At 48.1% G+C, this 19,309-nt stretch overlaps 1 protein-coding gene across 1 annotated transcript in view; it reads right to left on the bottom strand.

Moving 5' to 3' along the window:
• Positions 1–477: 477 nt before the first annotated feature.
• Positions 478–19,309, bottom strand: part of LOC132391989 (shootin-1-like) — a 112,247-nt gene continuing 93,415 nt past the window's right edge. The window contains exons 11-16 of the mRNA XM_059965854.1: positions 17,589–17,742; positions 14,246–14,301; positions 11,601–11,701; positions 10,692–10,760; positions 2,368–2,509; positions 478–2,060 (exon numbers count right to left, since the gene is read on the bottom strand). Of these exons, the coding sequence (XP_059821837.1) occupies positions 1,993–2,060; positions 2,368–2,509; positions 10,692–10,760; positions 11,601–11,701; positions 14,246–14,301; positions 17,589–17,742 (590 nt within the window). The 3' untranslated portion in view covers positions 478–1,992. The remainder of the gene's footprint in view (positions 2,061–2,367; positions 2,510–10,691; positions 10,761–11,600; positions 11,702–14,245; positions 14,302–17,588; positions 17,743–19,309) is intronic.

Raw genomic sequence — 19,309 nt, 5'->3', positions numbered from 1 at the left:
CCCTTGTGCCTCTTTCCCTCCACTCTCCCTTTCCCTCCCGTGCCTCTTTCCCTCCACTCTCCCTTTCCCTCACGTGCCTCTTTCCCTCCACTCTCCCTTTCCCTCCCGTGCCCCATTCCCTCTCGTGCCTCTTTCCCTCTCGTGCCTCTTTCCCTCCCGTGCCTCTTTCCCTCCACTCTCCCTTTCCCCCTCGTGCCTCTTTCCCTCCCGTGCCCCATTCCCTCTCGTGCCTCTTTCCCTCTCGTGCCTCTTTCTCTCTCTCTCCCTTTCCCTCCCGTGCCTCTTTCCCTCCACTCTCCCTTTCCCTCCGGTGCCTCTTTCCCTCCACTCTCCCTTTCCCCTTCCCCGTGCCCCATTCCCTCTCGTGCCTCTTTCCCTCTCGTGCCTCTTTCTCTCTCTCTCCCTTTCCCTCCCGTGCCTCTTTCCCTCCACTCTCCCTTTCCCTCCCGTGCCCCATTCCCTCTCGTGCCTCTTTCCCTCTCGTGCCTCTCTCCCTCCACTCTCCCTTTCCCTCTCTCTCCATCACATTGCACAGGATCAGGTCAATTTCCTCCTCCAGCTTCTTTGTTCACTCAACGAGATTGTTCCGTGCTTCGACTCTCTCAGAGTTACAGAGTTGTACAACGCGGACTCAGCCCCTTCGGCCCACATGCTCTGTGCCGACCACCGTTCCTATCTGAGCTAGTCCCATTTACCTGCATCCTTCTGAACTTTCGCTATCTGTCCAAATGTTCATTAAATGTCGCAATTATACCCACTTCAACCACTTCCTTTGGCCACACACTTCACCCACCCACCACCCTCTGTGTGGGAAAAGTCAAATCCCATCCTTCCACCCTGCCTCTCTCTTTGTTCCTGTTGGATTAGACTGTATAATTGTTATTTTATGTGCAGTTCCACTATGTACCTGGTTGTATTTTACATAACTACCTGTATACAGGTAACAGTTTGGTCTGCCCCTAGTGGACACCATATGTATTTGCAATTGTTCAGTCTGTCCCCTGGTGGTCACAGTATGTATTTGCAATTGTTCAGTCTGTCCCCTAGTGGTCACAGTATGTATTTGCAATTGTTCAGTCTGTCCCCTAGTGGTCACAGTATGTATTTGCAATTGTTCAGTCTGTCCCCTAGTGGTCACAGTATGTATTTGCAATTGTTCAGTCTGTCCCCTAGTGGTCACAGTATGTATTTGCAATTGTTCAGTCTGTCCCCTAGTGGTCACAGTATGTATTTGCAATTGTTCAGTCTGTCCCCTAGTGGTCACAGTATGTATTTGCAATTGTTCAGTCTGTCCCCTAGTGGTCACAACATGTATTTGCAATACAAACACAACGCTGGAAGAACTCAGCAGGCCAGGCAGCATCGGTGAGAAAAGAGTAGCCAACGTTTTGGGCCGAGACCCTTCATCAGGAAAGAAAAGCTGCTCTTTTCTCACGGATGCTGCCTGGCCTGCCGAGTTCTTCCAGCGTTGTGTTCGTATCCTTTGATCCACAGCATCTGCAGTTGTATTTTTATGTCTTTGCAATGTACAGTCTGTCCCCTAGTGGTCACAGTATGCATATGCAATTGTTCAGTCTGTCCCCTAGTGGTCACAGTATGCATATGCAATTGTTCAGTCTGTCCCCTAGTGGTCACCCTATGTATTTGCAATTGTTCAGTCTGTCCCCTCGTGGTCACAGTATGCATATGCAATTGTTCAGTCTGTCCCCTCGTGGTCACAGTATGCATATGCAATTGTTCAGTCTGTCCCCTAGTGGTCACAGCATGCATATGCAATTGTTCAGTCTGTCCCTGAGTGGGTAGAGTTCTTTGTAAGATTCTGGAAACTTCTTGGTATCGTATGACTGGGGCATCATGGTTAGCACAATGCTTTACAGTGCCAGAAACACAGGTTCATTTCCCACCACTGTCTGTGAGGAGTTTGTACGTTCTCCCTGTGACTGAGTGGGTTTCCTCCCACAGTCCAAAGACGTACCAGTTGGTCTTTGTAAATTATCCTGTGATTAGTCTGGAGATGTGGGAGGTTGCTGAGCGACTGTTTCGAAAGGGCCTGTTCTGCTCTGTATCTCAATAAAAAAATAAATAAAAATTATTTGAGTAGGGGTTATCTGATTGGCTAATTTGAATGGAATGTCTCTTTTCTATGAGATATAAGAAAGGATGGACATGTTGGCCCACCTGCTTTACCTCTTTCATCCCCCTGTCACCTCTCAGTTTCTCCCTGATTCCAATTCTCTTTGTCCTATTAACAGTTAGTAAAACCATCATGAAGCAACAAGTGTTGTGCCTCTTTCTCGACTTCGGATCAAACATCAGAGCCCAACATTCCTCACGAGCCCCACTCCCTCCTCCCTGCTCCCCATGTACCTGGATCCTCCGTCTTCTTCTCCTTGGGCCCTGCTGCCGTCTCTGTCACCTTCCTCCGCCTCTGGAGGATAGCGTCCAGCTCGTTCTGTCTCTTGTCATTCCTCCAGCTCTTCTGCTGGACTTTCCTCTTCCCCATCGTGTTCTGCCGGACACGTTTACATTTCTTTACTCACTGCCCATCCACCTCGACGTGGGTCTGAAGTCACACACAGAATGTGGCAGAATCCCTTCCCTCAAGGCAAGACCAGATGCGTGTGTTCCAACTATCCCCTAATTTCATGTCTGCCTTATTGCATCTAATTTTGGATTTGTTTAATTACTGTAATTTAATTAATGCAGCCAAGTGTGAGAGGACAAACCAAGGTAGAAATTACACAGTGAATGGTAGGGCTCAGAAGAGTGTGGTAGAACAAAGGGACCTGGAAATACAGGTCCACAATGCGAAAACGTTGTCACAGACACAGGGTACAGAGACCTTTCAGCACATGGGGCTTCAGAGATAAAGTAAATTTATTATCAAAGTACATATATGTGGCATATACAAGCCTGAGATTTATTTTCTTGGGTGTATACTCAAAAACCTATAGAACAGTATGATACTGAGTACCGGAGATGGGATGTTATGTTAAAGTTGTAAAGATGTTGCTGAGGCTAATTTATAGTATTGTGTACAGCTCTGGTCACCTACCCACAGGAAAGATGTGAATAAGATTGAAAGAGTGCAGAGGAAATTTACAAGGATGTTGGTGGAACTTGACGACCTGAGTTATAGGGAAAGATTGAATAGGTCAGCACTTAATTCCCTGAAACATAGGAGAATGAGGGTGATCTGAAAGAGATGTACAAAATTATGGGGAGTATAGATAGGGTAAGTGCAAGCAGAAAGATGATATCTTTCCCGTAATAAGGTGACTGAAATGCTTCACAATACTCCAAGGGCAGCTTCAGCATCATTTTGTATGACTGCAACAAAATGTCTCAATTCCTATACTCACAGCCCTGATTGTTGAACCCATTGTGTCACAAGCCCCCTTCACCAGTCTGTCTACCCATCAGGGAACCATGTACTTGTGCTTCGAGCTCCCTCTGTTCTACAGGACTCCCTTGCCCAGAATCTCACCAACCAGTCCTCTGCCTTGTTGCTGGACGGAGGGAGACCTCCGAATGAATGCACTGATTCTGTTGTGTTTCTTTGTATTTACTGTGAAAGAATCTCAGGGTAGATACAGTCAGAGTTATTAGAAAAATACAGCACAGAAACAGACCATTTGGCCCATCTAGTCTGTATCATAGAAACATAAAACCATAGAAAACCTACAGCACACTACAGAACCTTCGGCCTACAAAGCTGTGTCGAATATGTCCTTACTTTAGAAATTACCTAGGGTTACCAATAGTCCTCAGTTTTCGAAGCTCCATGTACCTATCCAAAAGTCTCTTAAAAGACCCTACCGTATCTGTCTCCACCACCGTTACCAGCAGCCCATTCCACACACTCACCACTCTGTGTAAAAAACTTACCCCTGACATCTCCTCTGTACCTACTTCCAAGCACCTTAAAACTATGCCCTCTTGTGCTAGCCAATTCAACCTTGGGAAAAAGCCTCTGACTATCCACACTATCAATACCTCTCATCATCTTATCCACCTCTATCAGGTCATCTCTCATCCTCCGTTGCTCCAAGGAGAAAAGGCCAAGTTCACTCAACCTATTCTCATAAGGCATGCTCCCCAATCCAGGCAACATCTTTGTAAATCTCCTCTGTACCTTTTCTATGGTTTCCACATCCTTCCTGTAGTGAGGCGACCAGAACTGAGCACAGTACTCCAAGTGGGGTCTGACCAGGGTCCTATATAGCTGTGACATTACCTCTCGGCTACTAAACTCTCGGCCACGGTTGATGAAGGCTAATACACCGTATGACTTCTTAACCACAGAGTCAACCTGCGCAGCTGCTTTGAGTGTCCTATGGACTCGGACCCCAAGATCCCTCTGATCCTCCACACTGCCAAGAGTTTTACCATGAATACAAAATTCTGCATTCATATTTGACCTACCAAAATGAACCACCTCACACTTATTTGGGTTGAACTCCATCTGCCACTTCTCAGCCCAATTTTGCATCCTATCAATGTCCCATTGTAACCTCTGACAGCCCTCCATACTATCCACAACACCCCCATCCTTTGTGTCATCAGCAAATTTACTGACCCAACCCTCCACTTCCTCATCCAGGTCATTTACAAAAATCACGAACAGTAGGGGTTCCAGAACAGATCCCTGAGGCACTCCACTGGTCACCAACCTCCATGCAGAATATGACCTGTCTACAACCACTCTTTGCCTTCTGTGGGCAAGCCAGTTCTAGATCCACAAAGCAATGTCCCCTTGGATCCCATGCCTCCTTATTTTCTCATTAGCCTTGCATGGGGTACCTTAGCAAATGCCTTGCTGAAATCCATATACACTACATCTACTGCTCTTCCTTCATCAATGTGTTTAGTCACATCCTCAAAAAGTTCAATCAGGCTCGTAAGGCACGACCTGCCTTTGACAAAGCCATGTTGACTATTCCTAATCACATTATGCCTCTCCAAATGTTCATAAATCCTGCCTCTCAGGATCTTTTCCATCAACTTACTAACTACTGAGGTAAGACTCTCTGGTCTATAATTTCCTGGGCTATCTCTACTCCCTTTCTTGAATAAAGGAACAACATCCTCAACTCTCCAATCTTCCTGAACCTCTCCCGTCCCTATTGATGATGCAAAGATCATCACCAGAGGGTCAGCAATCTCCTTCCTCGCCTCCCACAGCAGTCTGGGGTACATCCTGTCCGGTCCCTGTGACTTATCCAACTTGATGCTTTCCAAAAGCTCCAGCACATCCTCTTTCTTAATATCGACATGCTCAAGCTGTTCAGTTTGCTGCATGTCATCCCTACAATCGCCAGGATCCTTTTCCATAGTGAATACTGAAGTAAATATTCATTAATTACCTCTGCTATCTCCACCAGTTCCATGCACACTTTCTCACTGTTACACTTGATAGGTCCTATTCTTTCATGTATTATCTTCTAACTCTTCACATACTTGTAGATGCCTTGGGGATTTCCTTAATCCTGCTCACCAAGGTCTTCTCATGACCCCTTCTGGCTCTCCTAATTTCCTTCTTAAGCTCCTTCCTGCTAGCCTTATAATCTTCTAGATCTCTATCATTACCTACTTTTTTTTAATTTTTGTAAGCTTTTCTTTTTTTCTTGACTAGATTGTCAACAGCCTTTGTACACTATGGTGCTTGTACCCTACCACCCTTCCCCTGTCTCATTGGAACATACCAATGCAAAACACCATGCAAATATCCCCTGGACATTTGCCACATTTCTGCCGTACTTTTCCCTGAGAACATTTATTCCCAATTTATGCTTCCAAGTTCCTGCCTGATAACCTCATATTACCCCTTACTCCAATTAAACACTTTCCAAACTTTTCTGTTCCTATCCGTCTCCAATGCTATGGTAAAGGAGATAGAATTGTGATCACTATCTCCAAAACGCTCTCCCACTGTGACCAGGTTTATTTCCTAATACCAGATCAAGTACAGCCTCTCCTCTTGTAGGCTTATCTACATATTGTGTCACGAAACCTTCCTGAACACACCTAACAAACTCCACCCCATCTAAACCCCTTGCTCTAGGGTCATGCCAATCAATATTTGGGAAATTGAAATCTCCCACCACGACAACCCTGTTATTATTACACCCTTTCAGAATCTGTCTCCCTATCTGCTCCTCAATATCCCTGTTACTATTGGGTGGTCTATAAAAAACACCCAGTAGAGTTATTGACCCCTTCCTGTTCCTAACCTCCACCCACAGAGACTCGTAGACAATCCCTCCATGACGTCCACCTTTTCTGCAGCCGTGACACTATCTCTGATCAACAGTGCCATGCCCCCACCTCTTTTGCCTCCCTCCCTGTCCTTTCTGAAACATCTAAAACCCGGCACTTGAAGTAACCATTCCTGTCCCTGAGCCATCCAAGTCTCTGTAATGACCATCGCATCATATCCCCAAGTACTGATCTGCGCTCAAAGCTCATCAGCTTTATTCATAACACTCCTTGTATTAAAATAGACACATCTGAAGCCTTCAGTCTGAGCACATCCCTTCGCTATCACCTGCCTATCCTCCCTCTCTCACTGTCTACAAGCTTTCTCTATTTGTGAGCCAACTGCCCCTTCCTCCGTCTCTTTAGTTCGATTCCCACCCCAAGCATTTCTAGTTTAAACTCTCCCCAATAGCCTTAGCAAACTGCCCTGCCAGGATATTGGTCCCCCTGGGATTCAAGTGCAACCCGTCCTTATTGTACAGGTCACACCTGCCCCAAAAGAGGTCCCAATGATCCAGAAATCTGAATCCCTGCCCCCTGCTCCAATCCCTCAGCCACACATTTATCCTCTACCTCATTCTATTCCTATTCTCACTGTCGCGTGGCACAGGCAGTAATCCCGAGATTACTACCTTTGCGGTCCTGCTTCTCAACTTCCTTCCTAACTCTCTGTTATCTGTTTTCAGGACCTCCTCCCTTTTCCTATGTATGTCATTGGTATCAATATGTATCACGACCTCTGGCTGTTCACCTTCCCACTGCAGGGTATCTTTGACATGATCTGAAACATCCTGGACCCTGGCACCTGAGAGGCAAACTACCACCCGAGTTTCTTTCTTCCGTGTGTCAAACCATTTAAACTCCCTCCTCCCATCGACCTGCACTGGGTCCATAGCCCTCCAAACCCCTACCATCCATGGCCCTATCTAAACTTCCCTTAAATGTTCACGTGGACCACTTGCATCAGCAGCTCGGTTCACACTCTCAGCACCCTCTGAAGGAAGAAGTTCTCCCTCATGCTCATCTTAAACATTTCACCCTTAACCCATGACCTCCCAGCCATATTCAGTGGAAAAAGCCTGCTTGCATTTACCCTGTCTATACCCCTCATAATTTTGTATACCTTCACCAAATCTCTTCCCAGTCTTTTATGTTCCAAGGAATAAAATCCTAAACTATTTAAACCTTCCTTTTCACTTTGGTCCTCCAGTTCTGGCAACATCCTTGTAAAAACTTGGAGACATATACTGAATGCCATTTGATAATTAATTAACTGAGGTTAGTTCACCAGTGGAGCAAGTAAATAGACAGTGTGTGAGGGAGGAGAGGCAGGTGATGGAGAAGGGATGTGCTCAGCTCGAAGATGTAGGGGAGAAGAAAGAAAAGGATAATAAATTTGAATGCATTGTCAGGGATGAAAAGAGAGGAGGAGGTGGAGAGTATCTTAAATGTATCTATTTTAATGCTAGGAGCATTGTAAGAAAGGTGGATGAGCTTAAAGCGTGGATTGATACCTGGAATTATGATGTTGTAGCTATTAGTGAAACATGGTTGCAGGAGGGGTGTGATTGGCAACTAATTATTCCTGGATTTAGTTGCTTCAGGTGTGATAGAGTAGGAGGGGCCAGAGGAGGAGGTGTTGCATTGCTTGTCTGAGAAAATCTTATGGCGGTGCTTTGGAAGGATAGATTAGGGAGCTCCTCTAGGGAGGCTATTTGGGTGGAATTGAGGAATGGGAAAGGTGCAGTAACACTGATAGGAGTGTATTATAGGCCACCTAATGGGGCACGTGAGTTGGAAGAGCAAATGTGTAAGGAGATAGCAGATACTTGTAGTAAACACAAGGTGGTGATTGTGGGAGATTTTAATTTTCCACACGTAGACTGGGAAGCTCATTCTGTAAAAGGGCTGGATGGTTTAGAGTTTGTGAAATGTGTGCAGGATAGTTTTTTGCAACAATACATAGAAGTACCGACTAGAGATGGGGCAGTGTTGGATCTCCTGTTAGGGAATGCGATAGGTCAGCTGACAGATGTATGTGTTGGGGAGCATTTCGGGTCCAGTGATCACAATAGCATTAGCTTCAATATACTTATGGAGAAGGACAGGACTGGACCTAGAGTTGAGATTTTTGATTGGAGAAAGGCTAACTTTGAGGAGATGCGAAGGGATTTAGAGAGAGTGGATTGGGTCAAGTTGTTTTATGGGAAGGATGTAATAGAGAAATGGAGTCATTTAAGGGTGAAATTATGAGGGTACAGAATCTTTATGTTCCTATTAGGTTGAAAGGAAAGGTTAAAGGTTTGAAAGCACCATGGTTTTCAAGGGATATTAGAAATTTGGTTCGGAAAAAGAGGGATGTCTACAATAGATATAGGCAGCATGGAGAAAAGGAATTGCTCGAGGAATATAAAGAATGTAAAAGGAATCTTAAGAAAGAGATTACAAAAGCTAAAAGAAGATACGAGGTTGGTTTGGCAAATAAGGTGAAAGTAAATCGGAAAGGTTTCTACAGTTATAGTAAAAGCAAGAGGATAGTGAGGGATAAAATTGGCCCCTTAGAGAATCAGAGTGGTCAGCTATGTGTGGAGCCGAGGGAGATGGGAGAGATTTTGAACGATTTCTTCTCTTCGGTATTCACTAAGGAGAAGGATATTGAATTGTGTAAGGTGTTGGAAACAAGTAAGGAAGTTATGGAACCTATGACCATTAAAGAGGTGGAAGTACTGGCGCCTTTAAGAAATTTAAAAGTGGATAAATCTCCGGATCCTGACAGGATATTCCCCAGGACCTTGAGGGAAGTTTGTGTAGAAATAGCAGGAGCTCTGACGGAGATCTTTAAGATGTCATTAGAAACGGGGATTGTGCCGGAGGATTGGCGTATTGCTCATGTGGTTCCATTGTTTACGAAGGGTTCCAGAAGTAAGCCTAGCAATTATAGACCTGTCAGTTTGACATCAGTGGTGGGTAAATTAATGGAAAGTATTCTTAGAGATAGTATTAATAATTATCTGGATAGACAGGATCTGATTAGGAGTAGCCAGCATGGATTTGTGCGTGGAAGGTCATGTTTGACAAACCTTATTGAATTTTTTGAAGAAGTTACGAGGAATGTTGACGAGGGTAAGGCAGTGGATGTAGTCTATATGGACTTCAGCAAAGCCTTTGACAAAGTTCCACATGGAAGGTTAGTTAAGAATGTTCAGTCGTTAGGTATTAATGCTGGAGTAATAAAATGGATTCAACAGTGGCTAGATGGGAGATGCCAGAGAGTAGTGGTGGATAATTGTTTATCAGGATGGAGGCTGGTGACTAGCGGGGTGCCTCAGGGATCTGTTTTGGGCCCAATGTTGTTTGTAATATACATAAATGATCTGGATGATGGGGTGGTAAATTGGATTAGTAAGTATGCCGATGATACAAAGGTAGGAGGTGTTGTGGATAATGAGGTGGGTTTTCAAAGCTTGCAGGGAGATTTATGCCGGTTAGAAGAATGGGCTGAACGTTGGCAGATGGAGTTTAATGCTGAGAAGTGTGAGGTTCTACATTTTGGCAGGAATAATCCAAATAGAACATACAGGTTAAATGGTAGGGCATTGAGGAATGCAGAGGAACAGAGAAATCTAGGAATAACAGTGCATAGTTCCCTGAAGGTGGAGTCTCATGTAGATAGGGTGGTGAAGAAGGCTTTTGGAACGCTGGCCTTTATAAATCAAAGAATTGAGTACAGAAGTTGGAATGTAATGTTAAAATTGTACAAGGCATTGGTAAGGCCAAATTTAGAATATTGTGTGCAGTTCTGGTCACCGAATTATATCAATTATATCAAGGAAAGATATCAATAAATTGGAGAGAGTGCAGAGACGATTTACTAGGATGTTACCTGGGTTTCAGCACTTAAGTTACGGAGAAAGGTTGAACAAGTTAGGTCTCTATTCATTGGAGTGTAGAAGGTTGAGGGGGGATTTGATTGAGGTATTTAAAATTTTGAGAGGGATAGATAGAGTTGACGTGAATAGGCTGTTTCCATTGAGAGTAGGGGAGATTCAAACTAGAGGACATGATTTGAGAGTTAGGGGGCAGAAGTTTAAGGGAAACACGAGGGGGTATTTCTTTACTCAGAGAGTGATAGCTGTGTGGAATGAGCTTCCTGTAGAAGTAGTAGAGGCCAGTTCAGTTGTGTCATTTAAGGTAAAATTGGATAGGTATATGGACAGGAAAGGAGTGGAGGGTTATGGGCTGAGTGCGGGTAGGTGGGACTAGATGAGATTAAGAGTTCGGCACAGACTAGGAGGGCCGAGATGGCCTGTTTCTGTGCTGTGATTGTTATATGGTTATATGGTATACTTTGATCTTTGATCAAGACCATGGCAACCTCTCCCCCTCACCCTCTGACCCAGCATTGGCCCCACTCTTCCCCGTGGATCACCTACCAGAATTCCTTGGAGTTCCATCACAGCTGAGCCCTTGCTCTCTGTGTCGGAAGGCTTTGCGTCCGTGAGCTGCGTGCAGGGATGGAAACAGAACAGACTGTCAGCCGGGCCGGAGAGCCGGTCTCAGCCTGGTCAGAATCAGGACCAGCACAACTAAAACACGGTAAATTACAATAAGTATACATAAAGAATTAGATTCAATTAGTAGTGAAAAGTGAGGAAAGATAGCGAGGTTCACTGTGCATTAAGTTTCTTTATACAACGTTGGCTGTGATTAACGGGAATACCTGGTGATACCCATCGGAGCTGCTCACAGACTCACCACTTACTGGTGCCACCTTCACCACAGGCTGGCATTGTACTGTAACGCCTGGCAGCATCGGTGACCCGAGAGACCCACCAATAAACCCGATTCTCTGGGGCAGGTTGGCCATGAGTATGCTGAAAGGTGGGCAGGTCTGAAGGGCCGAATGGCTGTCACTTTCCTGAGATTGCCAGTCCCCAATCAGCGGGCTGTTGCCCCTCCAGGATCCCGTGAAATCAGAACCCACGGGAGGGTTTCTGAAGAGGTTAATCAGGGAAATTTTTGCAGGTCATGGATTAAGGGTGAAGGGTGAAAGGTGAAATGTTTAAGGGGAACGTGAATGGTGGCTCCTTCACTCAGAGGGGAGTGAGAGTGTGGAACAGTCTGCCAACACAAGTGGTGGATGTGCGTTTGAATTCAACATTTAAGAGAAATCTGGCTGTATGGAGGGCTTGTTCAGCATGGACCAGGTGGGCCGAAGGGCTTCTGTGCTGCAGTCTTCGACGACTCCATGACTCCGGGAAAGGACTAGGGGCCTGTGAGAGAGCTAGGAGGGACTTGATGGGCAGAGTGGCCTCCCACGCCACTTGCAGTTTCAGACATACCTCTGTCTTCCTCTTTGTGGGTTTGAGGACCACGCCGTTTTTGATTCTCTCCATCATCTCGTTCACGGCCCTCCCCTTGATATCAGAGAGGGTGCTCGGGCCTGCCGACACAGGAGGAGTTAGGGCTTAGTGAGGTAACGCAAGACTTACCATGGTAGTGTAGCGGTTAGCATGACATTATCACGGCACCAGCGACCTGGGTTCAATTCCCGCCACTGTCCATATGGAGTTTGTACGTTCTTCCCCGTGACTGTGTGAGTTTTCCGGTTGCTGAAGGTGTACGGTTAGGGTTAGGGCATTGTCAGAACGCCATGTTGGTGACAAAAGCATGACAACACTGTCCCCACTACATCCTCGGCCTGCGCTGGTCACTCAAGCAAATGACACACTTCACTGCAACACTAACAAAGATTTCAGCAGGTCAGGCAGCATCTGCGATGGTCGGCGATATGGGCCGAGACCCTTCTTCAGCACGGGACAGGATGGGGGAAGGTGCCAGAATAAAAGGGTGGGGGGAGGGGAAGGAGGCCAGCTGGGAGGTGAAAGGTGAAGGGCTGGAGAGGAGAGTGGGTCATGGGGAAAGGGAAGGAGGATATGTTAATATCAACGGGATGAGTATTAACCAGGACGGGTGGTGTTAATATCAACGGGATGAGTATTAACCAGGACGAGTGGTGTTAATATCAACGGGATGAGTATTAACCAGGACGGGTGGTGTTAATATCAACGGGATGAGTATTAACCAGGACGTGGTGTTAGTATCAAGGGATGAGTACTAACCAGGACGTGGTGTTAATATCAACAGGATGAGTATTAACCAGGACGAGTGGTGTTAATATCAACGGGATGAGTATTAACCAGGACGAGTGTTGTGAATATCAACAGGATGAGTATTAACTAGGACGAGTGGTGTTAATATCAACAGGATGAGTATTAACTAGGACGAGTGGTGTGAATATCAACAGGATGAGTATTAACCAGGACGGGTGGTGTTAATATCAACGGGATGAGTATTAACCAGGACGTGGTGTTAGTATCAACGGGATGAGTATTAACCAGGACGGGTGGTGTTAATATCAACGGGATGAGTATTAACCAGGACGAGTGGTGTTAATATCAACGGGATGAATACTAACCAGGACGTGGTGTTAATATCAACGGGATGAGTATTAACCAGGACGTGGTGTTAGTATCAACGGGATGAGTATTAACCAGGACGGGTGGTGTTAATATCAACGGGATGAGTATTAACCAGGACGAGTGGTGTTAATATCAACGGGATGAGTATTAACCAGGACGAGTGGTGTTAATATCAACGGGATGAGTACTAACCAGGACGTGGTGTTAATATCAATGGGATGAGTATTAACCAGGACGTGGTGTTAGTATCAACGGGATGAGTATTAACCAGGACGGGTGGTGTTAATATCAACGGGATGAGTATTAACCAGGACGGGTGGTGTTAATATCAACGGGATGAGTACTAACCAGGACGTGGTGTTAATATCAACGGGATGAGTATTAACCAGGACGGGTGGTGTTAATATCAACGGGATGAGTATTAACCAGGACGAGTGGTGTTAATATCAACGGGATGAGTATTAACCAGGACGAGTGGTGTGAATATCAACGGGATGAGTATTAACCAGGACGAGTGGTGTTAATATCAACGGGATGAGTATTAACCAGGACGAGTGGTGTGAATATCAACAGGATGAGTATTAACCAGGACGGCGGATGTCCGGAGGAGATACGGGAGAGACGGCAGACTCTGGGACGTGGAGCTGTTGGAGGAACTCATTGGGTCGATCAGCATCAGTGTGTGGGAAATGGATATTCATTGTACGAGATCTTGCACCTTGCCCTGACTCGGAATATTGTGCAACACACACTCAATGTTGGAGGAACTCAGCAGACCAGGCAGCATCCATGGAAATGGGGACAGTTGATGTTTCGGGCTGAGACCCTTCGGCAGGACTGGCTTGGAGTATTGTGTTCAGTTGTGGATGTGGTAGCTTCAGGGAGGTGCCTTCTCCTCCACCCTGACTACCTGTGACCTCATCTTCAGGGAACATGGGCTTGTCACTCCTAGCTGTCTGCTCTGTTGGGGCTGAGTCTCCTGAGGTGGAGGATGGTGAGCATCCCAAGGTCCATACAAACATTAGACAAGGGAACAGAATTTGGCCATTCTGTCCATCGAGTCTGCTTCATCATTCCATCATGGCTGATTTATTCTTCCTCTCAGCCCGGTTATCCTGCCTTCTCCCCGTAACCTTTGATACCCTTACTAATCAAGAACCTATCAACTCCTGCTTTAAATACACTCAATGATTTGGCCTCCACAGTCGTCTGTGGCAATGAATTCCACAGATTCACCATCTTCCTCCTCACCTGGTCTCACCCGTCACCTGCCGGTGTGTACTCCTTCCCCTACCCTCTACCTTTGTATTCTGGCTTCTGCCCCCTTCCTTCCCAGCCCTAATGGAGCTTCTCGCCCTGAAACATTCCCCGAACTCCTGAGTTCTTCCAGCACCTTGTGTGTGTTATAGCACCCGCAGAGTCTCGAGTTTGTGTTTTCTGATGTCCCCGTCTAGAGAGTCTGCGGTGGTGCGGGAAATGGCGCCACAGATAAAAATGTCACTGACCGTCCTCTTTCTTCTGCCCATCCTTCTGTCGTCTTCGCAGTAACTCTGCCAAAGGGCTGTAAAGCACATCAGTAAATTGGTTTATTACTGTCACACGTACCGGGGTACCATGAGAAACATTGCTGTCCACCCATTGCGTTACACGGTGCAGGGAGACGGTGCAAGGGAAAACGGTAAGAAAGCAACGTGTGGCGGTTCCAGAGAGAGTGCAGAGCAAAGTCACAACACTTGTGTGTCAGGAGCCCATCTTTTACACTAGGGGACTATTCAATTGTCAGAAATTGTCCTTGTGCACCTTCTGCCCAGTGGGAGGGGGAGAAGAGAAAATGCCAGGGGCAGTCGGAGTCTGTGATTATTCTGGCTGCTTTACCGAGACGACAGAAAGTCCGCAGACTGGAGGCTGGTTTCTGGCGATGTGGCAGAACAGTTGATGTAGCAAGCTGCATAGCTTGCTGTGGCATCACAGTTGGCAACTGAAGAGCCTCTTTCTCTGCTGTACTGTTCTGTGTTGTAAAAGCAGTAGCAAGACCTTGGACTGGGAACAAAGGTTGTTCAGTACCGTGGAGAAGAGTGTGGGGAGGGTGGAGGGATGCTGGGATTGTCTCCAGAGCAGAGAAATTGGGAAGAATTTGACAGGGATTGTCCTGATGAGGGGTGTGCTGAACTGGGCCGTCAACTCTCTGCAGTTTCTTGTGATCATGGGCAGAGCAGTTGCTGTACCAGGCTGTGATGCATCCAGTTAGAGTGATTTTTGTCCAGGAGTGGAGGCACAGCTTGAGAGCCAGGATACTAACCCACCCTCCCTCCCCTAGTCTGCCTGCCCGAGCCAAGGTCCTGAGCCAGTCTGGTCAGACCTGAGATAGGCCTGGAGATTAGGCAGGAGAAGACCATCAGACCATAACACATAGCAGCAGAATTAGGTCATTTGGCCCATCGAATCTGCTCCACCATTCCATTATGGCTGACAAGGGTGAACTCTGGGCAATAGGAGGCAGAGGAGAACCTAAGGGCATTGACAGTGAGGGGAGGTTGAGGAGGGAACTAGTAGGGTAGTGCTTGAGGATGTTGAGAAGGGATCCAATGATGGAGGGTGGGGAGGGCTCGAGGGAATGTCGAGGAGGGATCTGATGGTGGAGGGTAGGGGGAGAGCTCCGTGTATTTAAGGCTGGGAAAGAGTGGGGCAGGTTGCAACGTTCATTTTCTGTACATGGAGGTTGAGCTTGGTGGGAAGGAGGAGACCATGATGCTCTTGAGAAGGAAGGGTCAGTGAGGTGGGCAATCAGCGAGACGTGGGCTGGGAGAGACTTATCTCATGAGATGCAGTACTGGAAGTAAGGAAGCCATCAAATCACTCAAAAAATGAACAGTGATGTCCGGAAAACATCTGGGATGCTGCTGTAGCAAAGGTGCCATTAAGCTGGAAAGAATGCAGAAGAGATTTACGAGGAGGGTGCCAGGACGAGGCACTGAGTCACAGGAAGAGGCTGAGCTGGTATGAATCTTTTACAGTGAAGGGCAGCACAGTAGCAGAGTGGTCAGTGCATCAGTGATGCGGCTCAATTGTCATTCAACCATACAGGAATACAGCCAAGCGAAAGAGCATTACTCCAGGGCACAGTACTGACAGTCATACACAGCACAGGCACATACAAGACATCAGTAAAATAGTCACACGAAAAATTAATCCAAGTCCCTGACTCTATGGACGTTGCAACAGTCTGCAGTCAAACACAACACAGCCTGTCTTCTGCCGAGCGAACACCAGAGGGCAGCACAAACCCCAGCATGGACACAACTCTTCCAGCACTCTGGCGCCACCCCCTGGGCACCAAGTCACAACTCCTCCATTTTCCCCACCAATGAGCGTCTCACTGATGGGGTAAGCCTGCAGTACGTCAAGTTCTTAACGTCCAGCATTGTACTGCGACCATAAAAAAATACACTTTTTTACAAAAGACAATAACACCTTTGGTTGGCCCGATAGAAGCCGCTGCGTCCAAGCCCATTGCCAGCTTCAATTCCTGCCACTCTCTGTATGTTCCACCTGGGACCACGAGGATTTCCACAGGCTGTTCCGGTTTACTCCCACATTCCAAAGATGCCCAGCTTAGGGTTAGTAAGTTTCGGACATACAGACCCTCTCTGGCATATCCTGTGTCGGTCATTGACACAAGATATGTATTTCACTGTCAATGTACATGTTTAATAACATCGTTCCTTTAACAGGGTGGCCAAATCTGCACACAGAACTCCAAGAGTGGCCTCACCTACCTCCTATCCTATACTGTGACATAACATCCCATCTCCTACACTCAGTGCCCTGGCTGATGAAAACCCACTGCCTTCTCCGCCATCCTATCTACACGCTATCGATGTGTGAGAAGGAATTTTGCAGGGGTACAGGGAGGGGTAGCATCTCTGGCAGAGGGGCTGGTCACGTCCAATTTAATGGCAGCACACTTGGCTTTGGTCCCCACCGGACACTCAGCTCTCACCTGTCACTGTTCGCACGTGACAGCGGCCGCACCCCGGTACCCCGCTTCGACAGGCCTGCTAAGCCAGGTGAGGGTAGACAGAGGGCCTTACACCCGGTGAGATAGGGACTGGCACCAGCAGACTGGGCGGATAAGATCTACAGTGAGACCCAACAGCCGGAAAGGTCATTCTGCAAGGCTCTGTGGAGAGTGAAGGGCAGGACAAGGCGAAGACGACACCATGGTCACCCACTGTAACCAAGAAAGACTACTCATACCACCAGAGCTGGACTTCTAGTTTGAGAGAGTGGGACTGCCCCAATCCAACAGCTGTTGCATTTTAAAAGCTCTGCCGCACAGGGGTCCTGCTTTTGTTGGCTCTGATGGAGAACAGGGAAATGAGAGGGGGATGGTCTCATGGAGAGAGGGCAGAGGTACTGCCAGGAATGGAGTTTTGAGGAGTATATGGCGGATTGTTCCCAGAGGGACAATCATTTAGCTGCAGGTGTGTTAATGGTTTATTTTAGGGACACAGGCCCTTCCCGAACGAGGAGCAGCTCCACCCTTCAACCCGAGCCTAGTCACAAAACTATTTACAATGACTGCTAACTGGTACGTTTTTGGACTGTGGGAGGAAACCCACGCAGTCACAGGAAGGAAATTACCAACTTTTTTACAGAGAATGCTGGAGTTGAACTCCGAACTCCTGTGCTCTGAGCTGGAATAGTGTCACACTGACTGTTGTGCTCCTGTGGAGCCCGGATGTGCCAATGAACGTACAGTGGCTACTCGTACCAGTACACCACCAACACAATGCTCAGCACACCACAAAACGCAGCTGAAGGCTGGTGGGTTCTCGGTTCACTTACTCGATAGGGGCTGCGCTTTGGGGGGGCAGAGGGGGGGGTGGTGGTGGTGGTGGGGGTGGGGGTGGTGGTGGTGGTGGGGTTATGCTGGCAGCCCCCTCGTCCACCTCACACATCGGACGGTCCGAGGAGCTCTGTTCCTGCTGAAGGTCTCTGACTGGAAGCAAAGAAGCAAAATGGTAAGTTCTGAGCCCGATGACAGTGCAGAGTGCCGATCAAATCCAACCCCAACCCCGTCACCCCCCCCACCATCAAACACCCCCCCCACCAACACACATACCCCACCATTACACACACCCCCGTCACACACACCCCCCCACCGTCACACACACACCTCCCACCGTCACACACACCTCCCACCGTCACACACACCCCCCCACCGTCAAACACCCCCCCACCAACACACACACACCCCACCGTCACACACACACCTCCCACCGTCAAACACCCCCCCCACCAACACACACACACCCCACCGTCACACACACCCCCCCACCGTCAAACACCCCCCCACCAACACACACACACCCCCGTCACACACACCTCCCACCGTCACACACACCTCCCACCGTCACACACACCCCCCCACCGTCAAACACCCCCCCACCAACACACACACACCCCACCGTCACACACACCTCCCACCGTCACACACACCCCCCCACCGTCAAACACCCCCCCACCAACACACACACACCCCACCGTCACACACACCTCCCACCGTCACACACACCCCCACCAACACACATACCCCACCATTACACACACCCCCGTCACACACACCCCCCCCACCGTCACACACACACCTCCCACCGTCACACACACCTCCCACCGTCACACACACCCCCCCACCGTCACACACACCTCCCACCGTCACACACACCCCCCCACCGTCACACACACACCTCCCACCGTCACACACACCTCCCACCGTCTCACACACCCCCCCACCGTCACACACCCCCCCCACTGTCACACACACCTCCCCACCATCACACACCCCCCACCGTCACACACACCCCCATCACACACACCACCCACCGTCAAACACACCCCCCCACCGTCACACACACACCCCCATCACTCACACCACCCACCATCACACACCCCCGTCACACACTCAGCCCCCGTCACACACAGCCCGGCCTTCAAATCCCACCCACCTCACCAGCCCGCAGTCCGCGCCCCTTCCTGCCTCAAACACTGACCCATCTCATACAGGTGGCTACTAAACTTTGGCTGCGGTAGGGTAGTGGTTAGCACAACGCTTGGGGTGTTCAATTCCAATGCCATCTGTAAGGAGATTGTACGGCCTCTTGGTGAACGTGTGGGTTTCCTCCCTCAGTCCAAAGGCAGCAGGTGGATTGGTCGTTGTAAGTTGTCCTGTGATTGGGCTTTGGTTAAATCAGTGGTGCTGGGCAGTGCAGCTCGTTGGCCCGGAAGGGATCGTTCAGTGCAGTATGTCTAATAAATGAGTAGATCAGCCTCTCTCCCATTGCCCTGTGTCCTGGAGAGGGAATGATCCTTCTCCCTGCATCCCTCAGCTGGAGGCCCTTTGGCCCAACATCAATGCTGACCAAAATGTCTGTCCGGGTTTGATCCATTAAACAACATGCCCCTCGGTAAGGTCACCTCTCAACCTCCTTCACTCCAGCGAAAAGAGCCTCCGCCTGGCCAGTCTCTCCTTCTACCTCCAGGCTTCCAGTCCCGGTAACCTCCTGGTG

Source organism: Hypanus sabinus, chromosome 3, assembly GCF_030144855.1.
Source record: "Hypanus sabinus isolate sHypSab1 chromosome 3, sHypSab1.hap1, whole genome shotgun sequence".
NCBI classification, from domain to species: Eukaryota; Metazoa; Chordata; class Chondrichthyes; order Myliobatiformes; family Dasyatidae; genus Hypanus; species Hypanus sabinus.
Note: the sequence above shows the minus strand (reverse complement) of the source record. Positions and strands in the feature narration are given on the sequence as shown.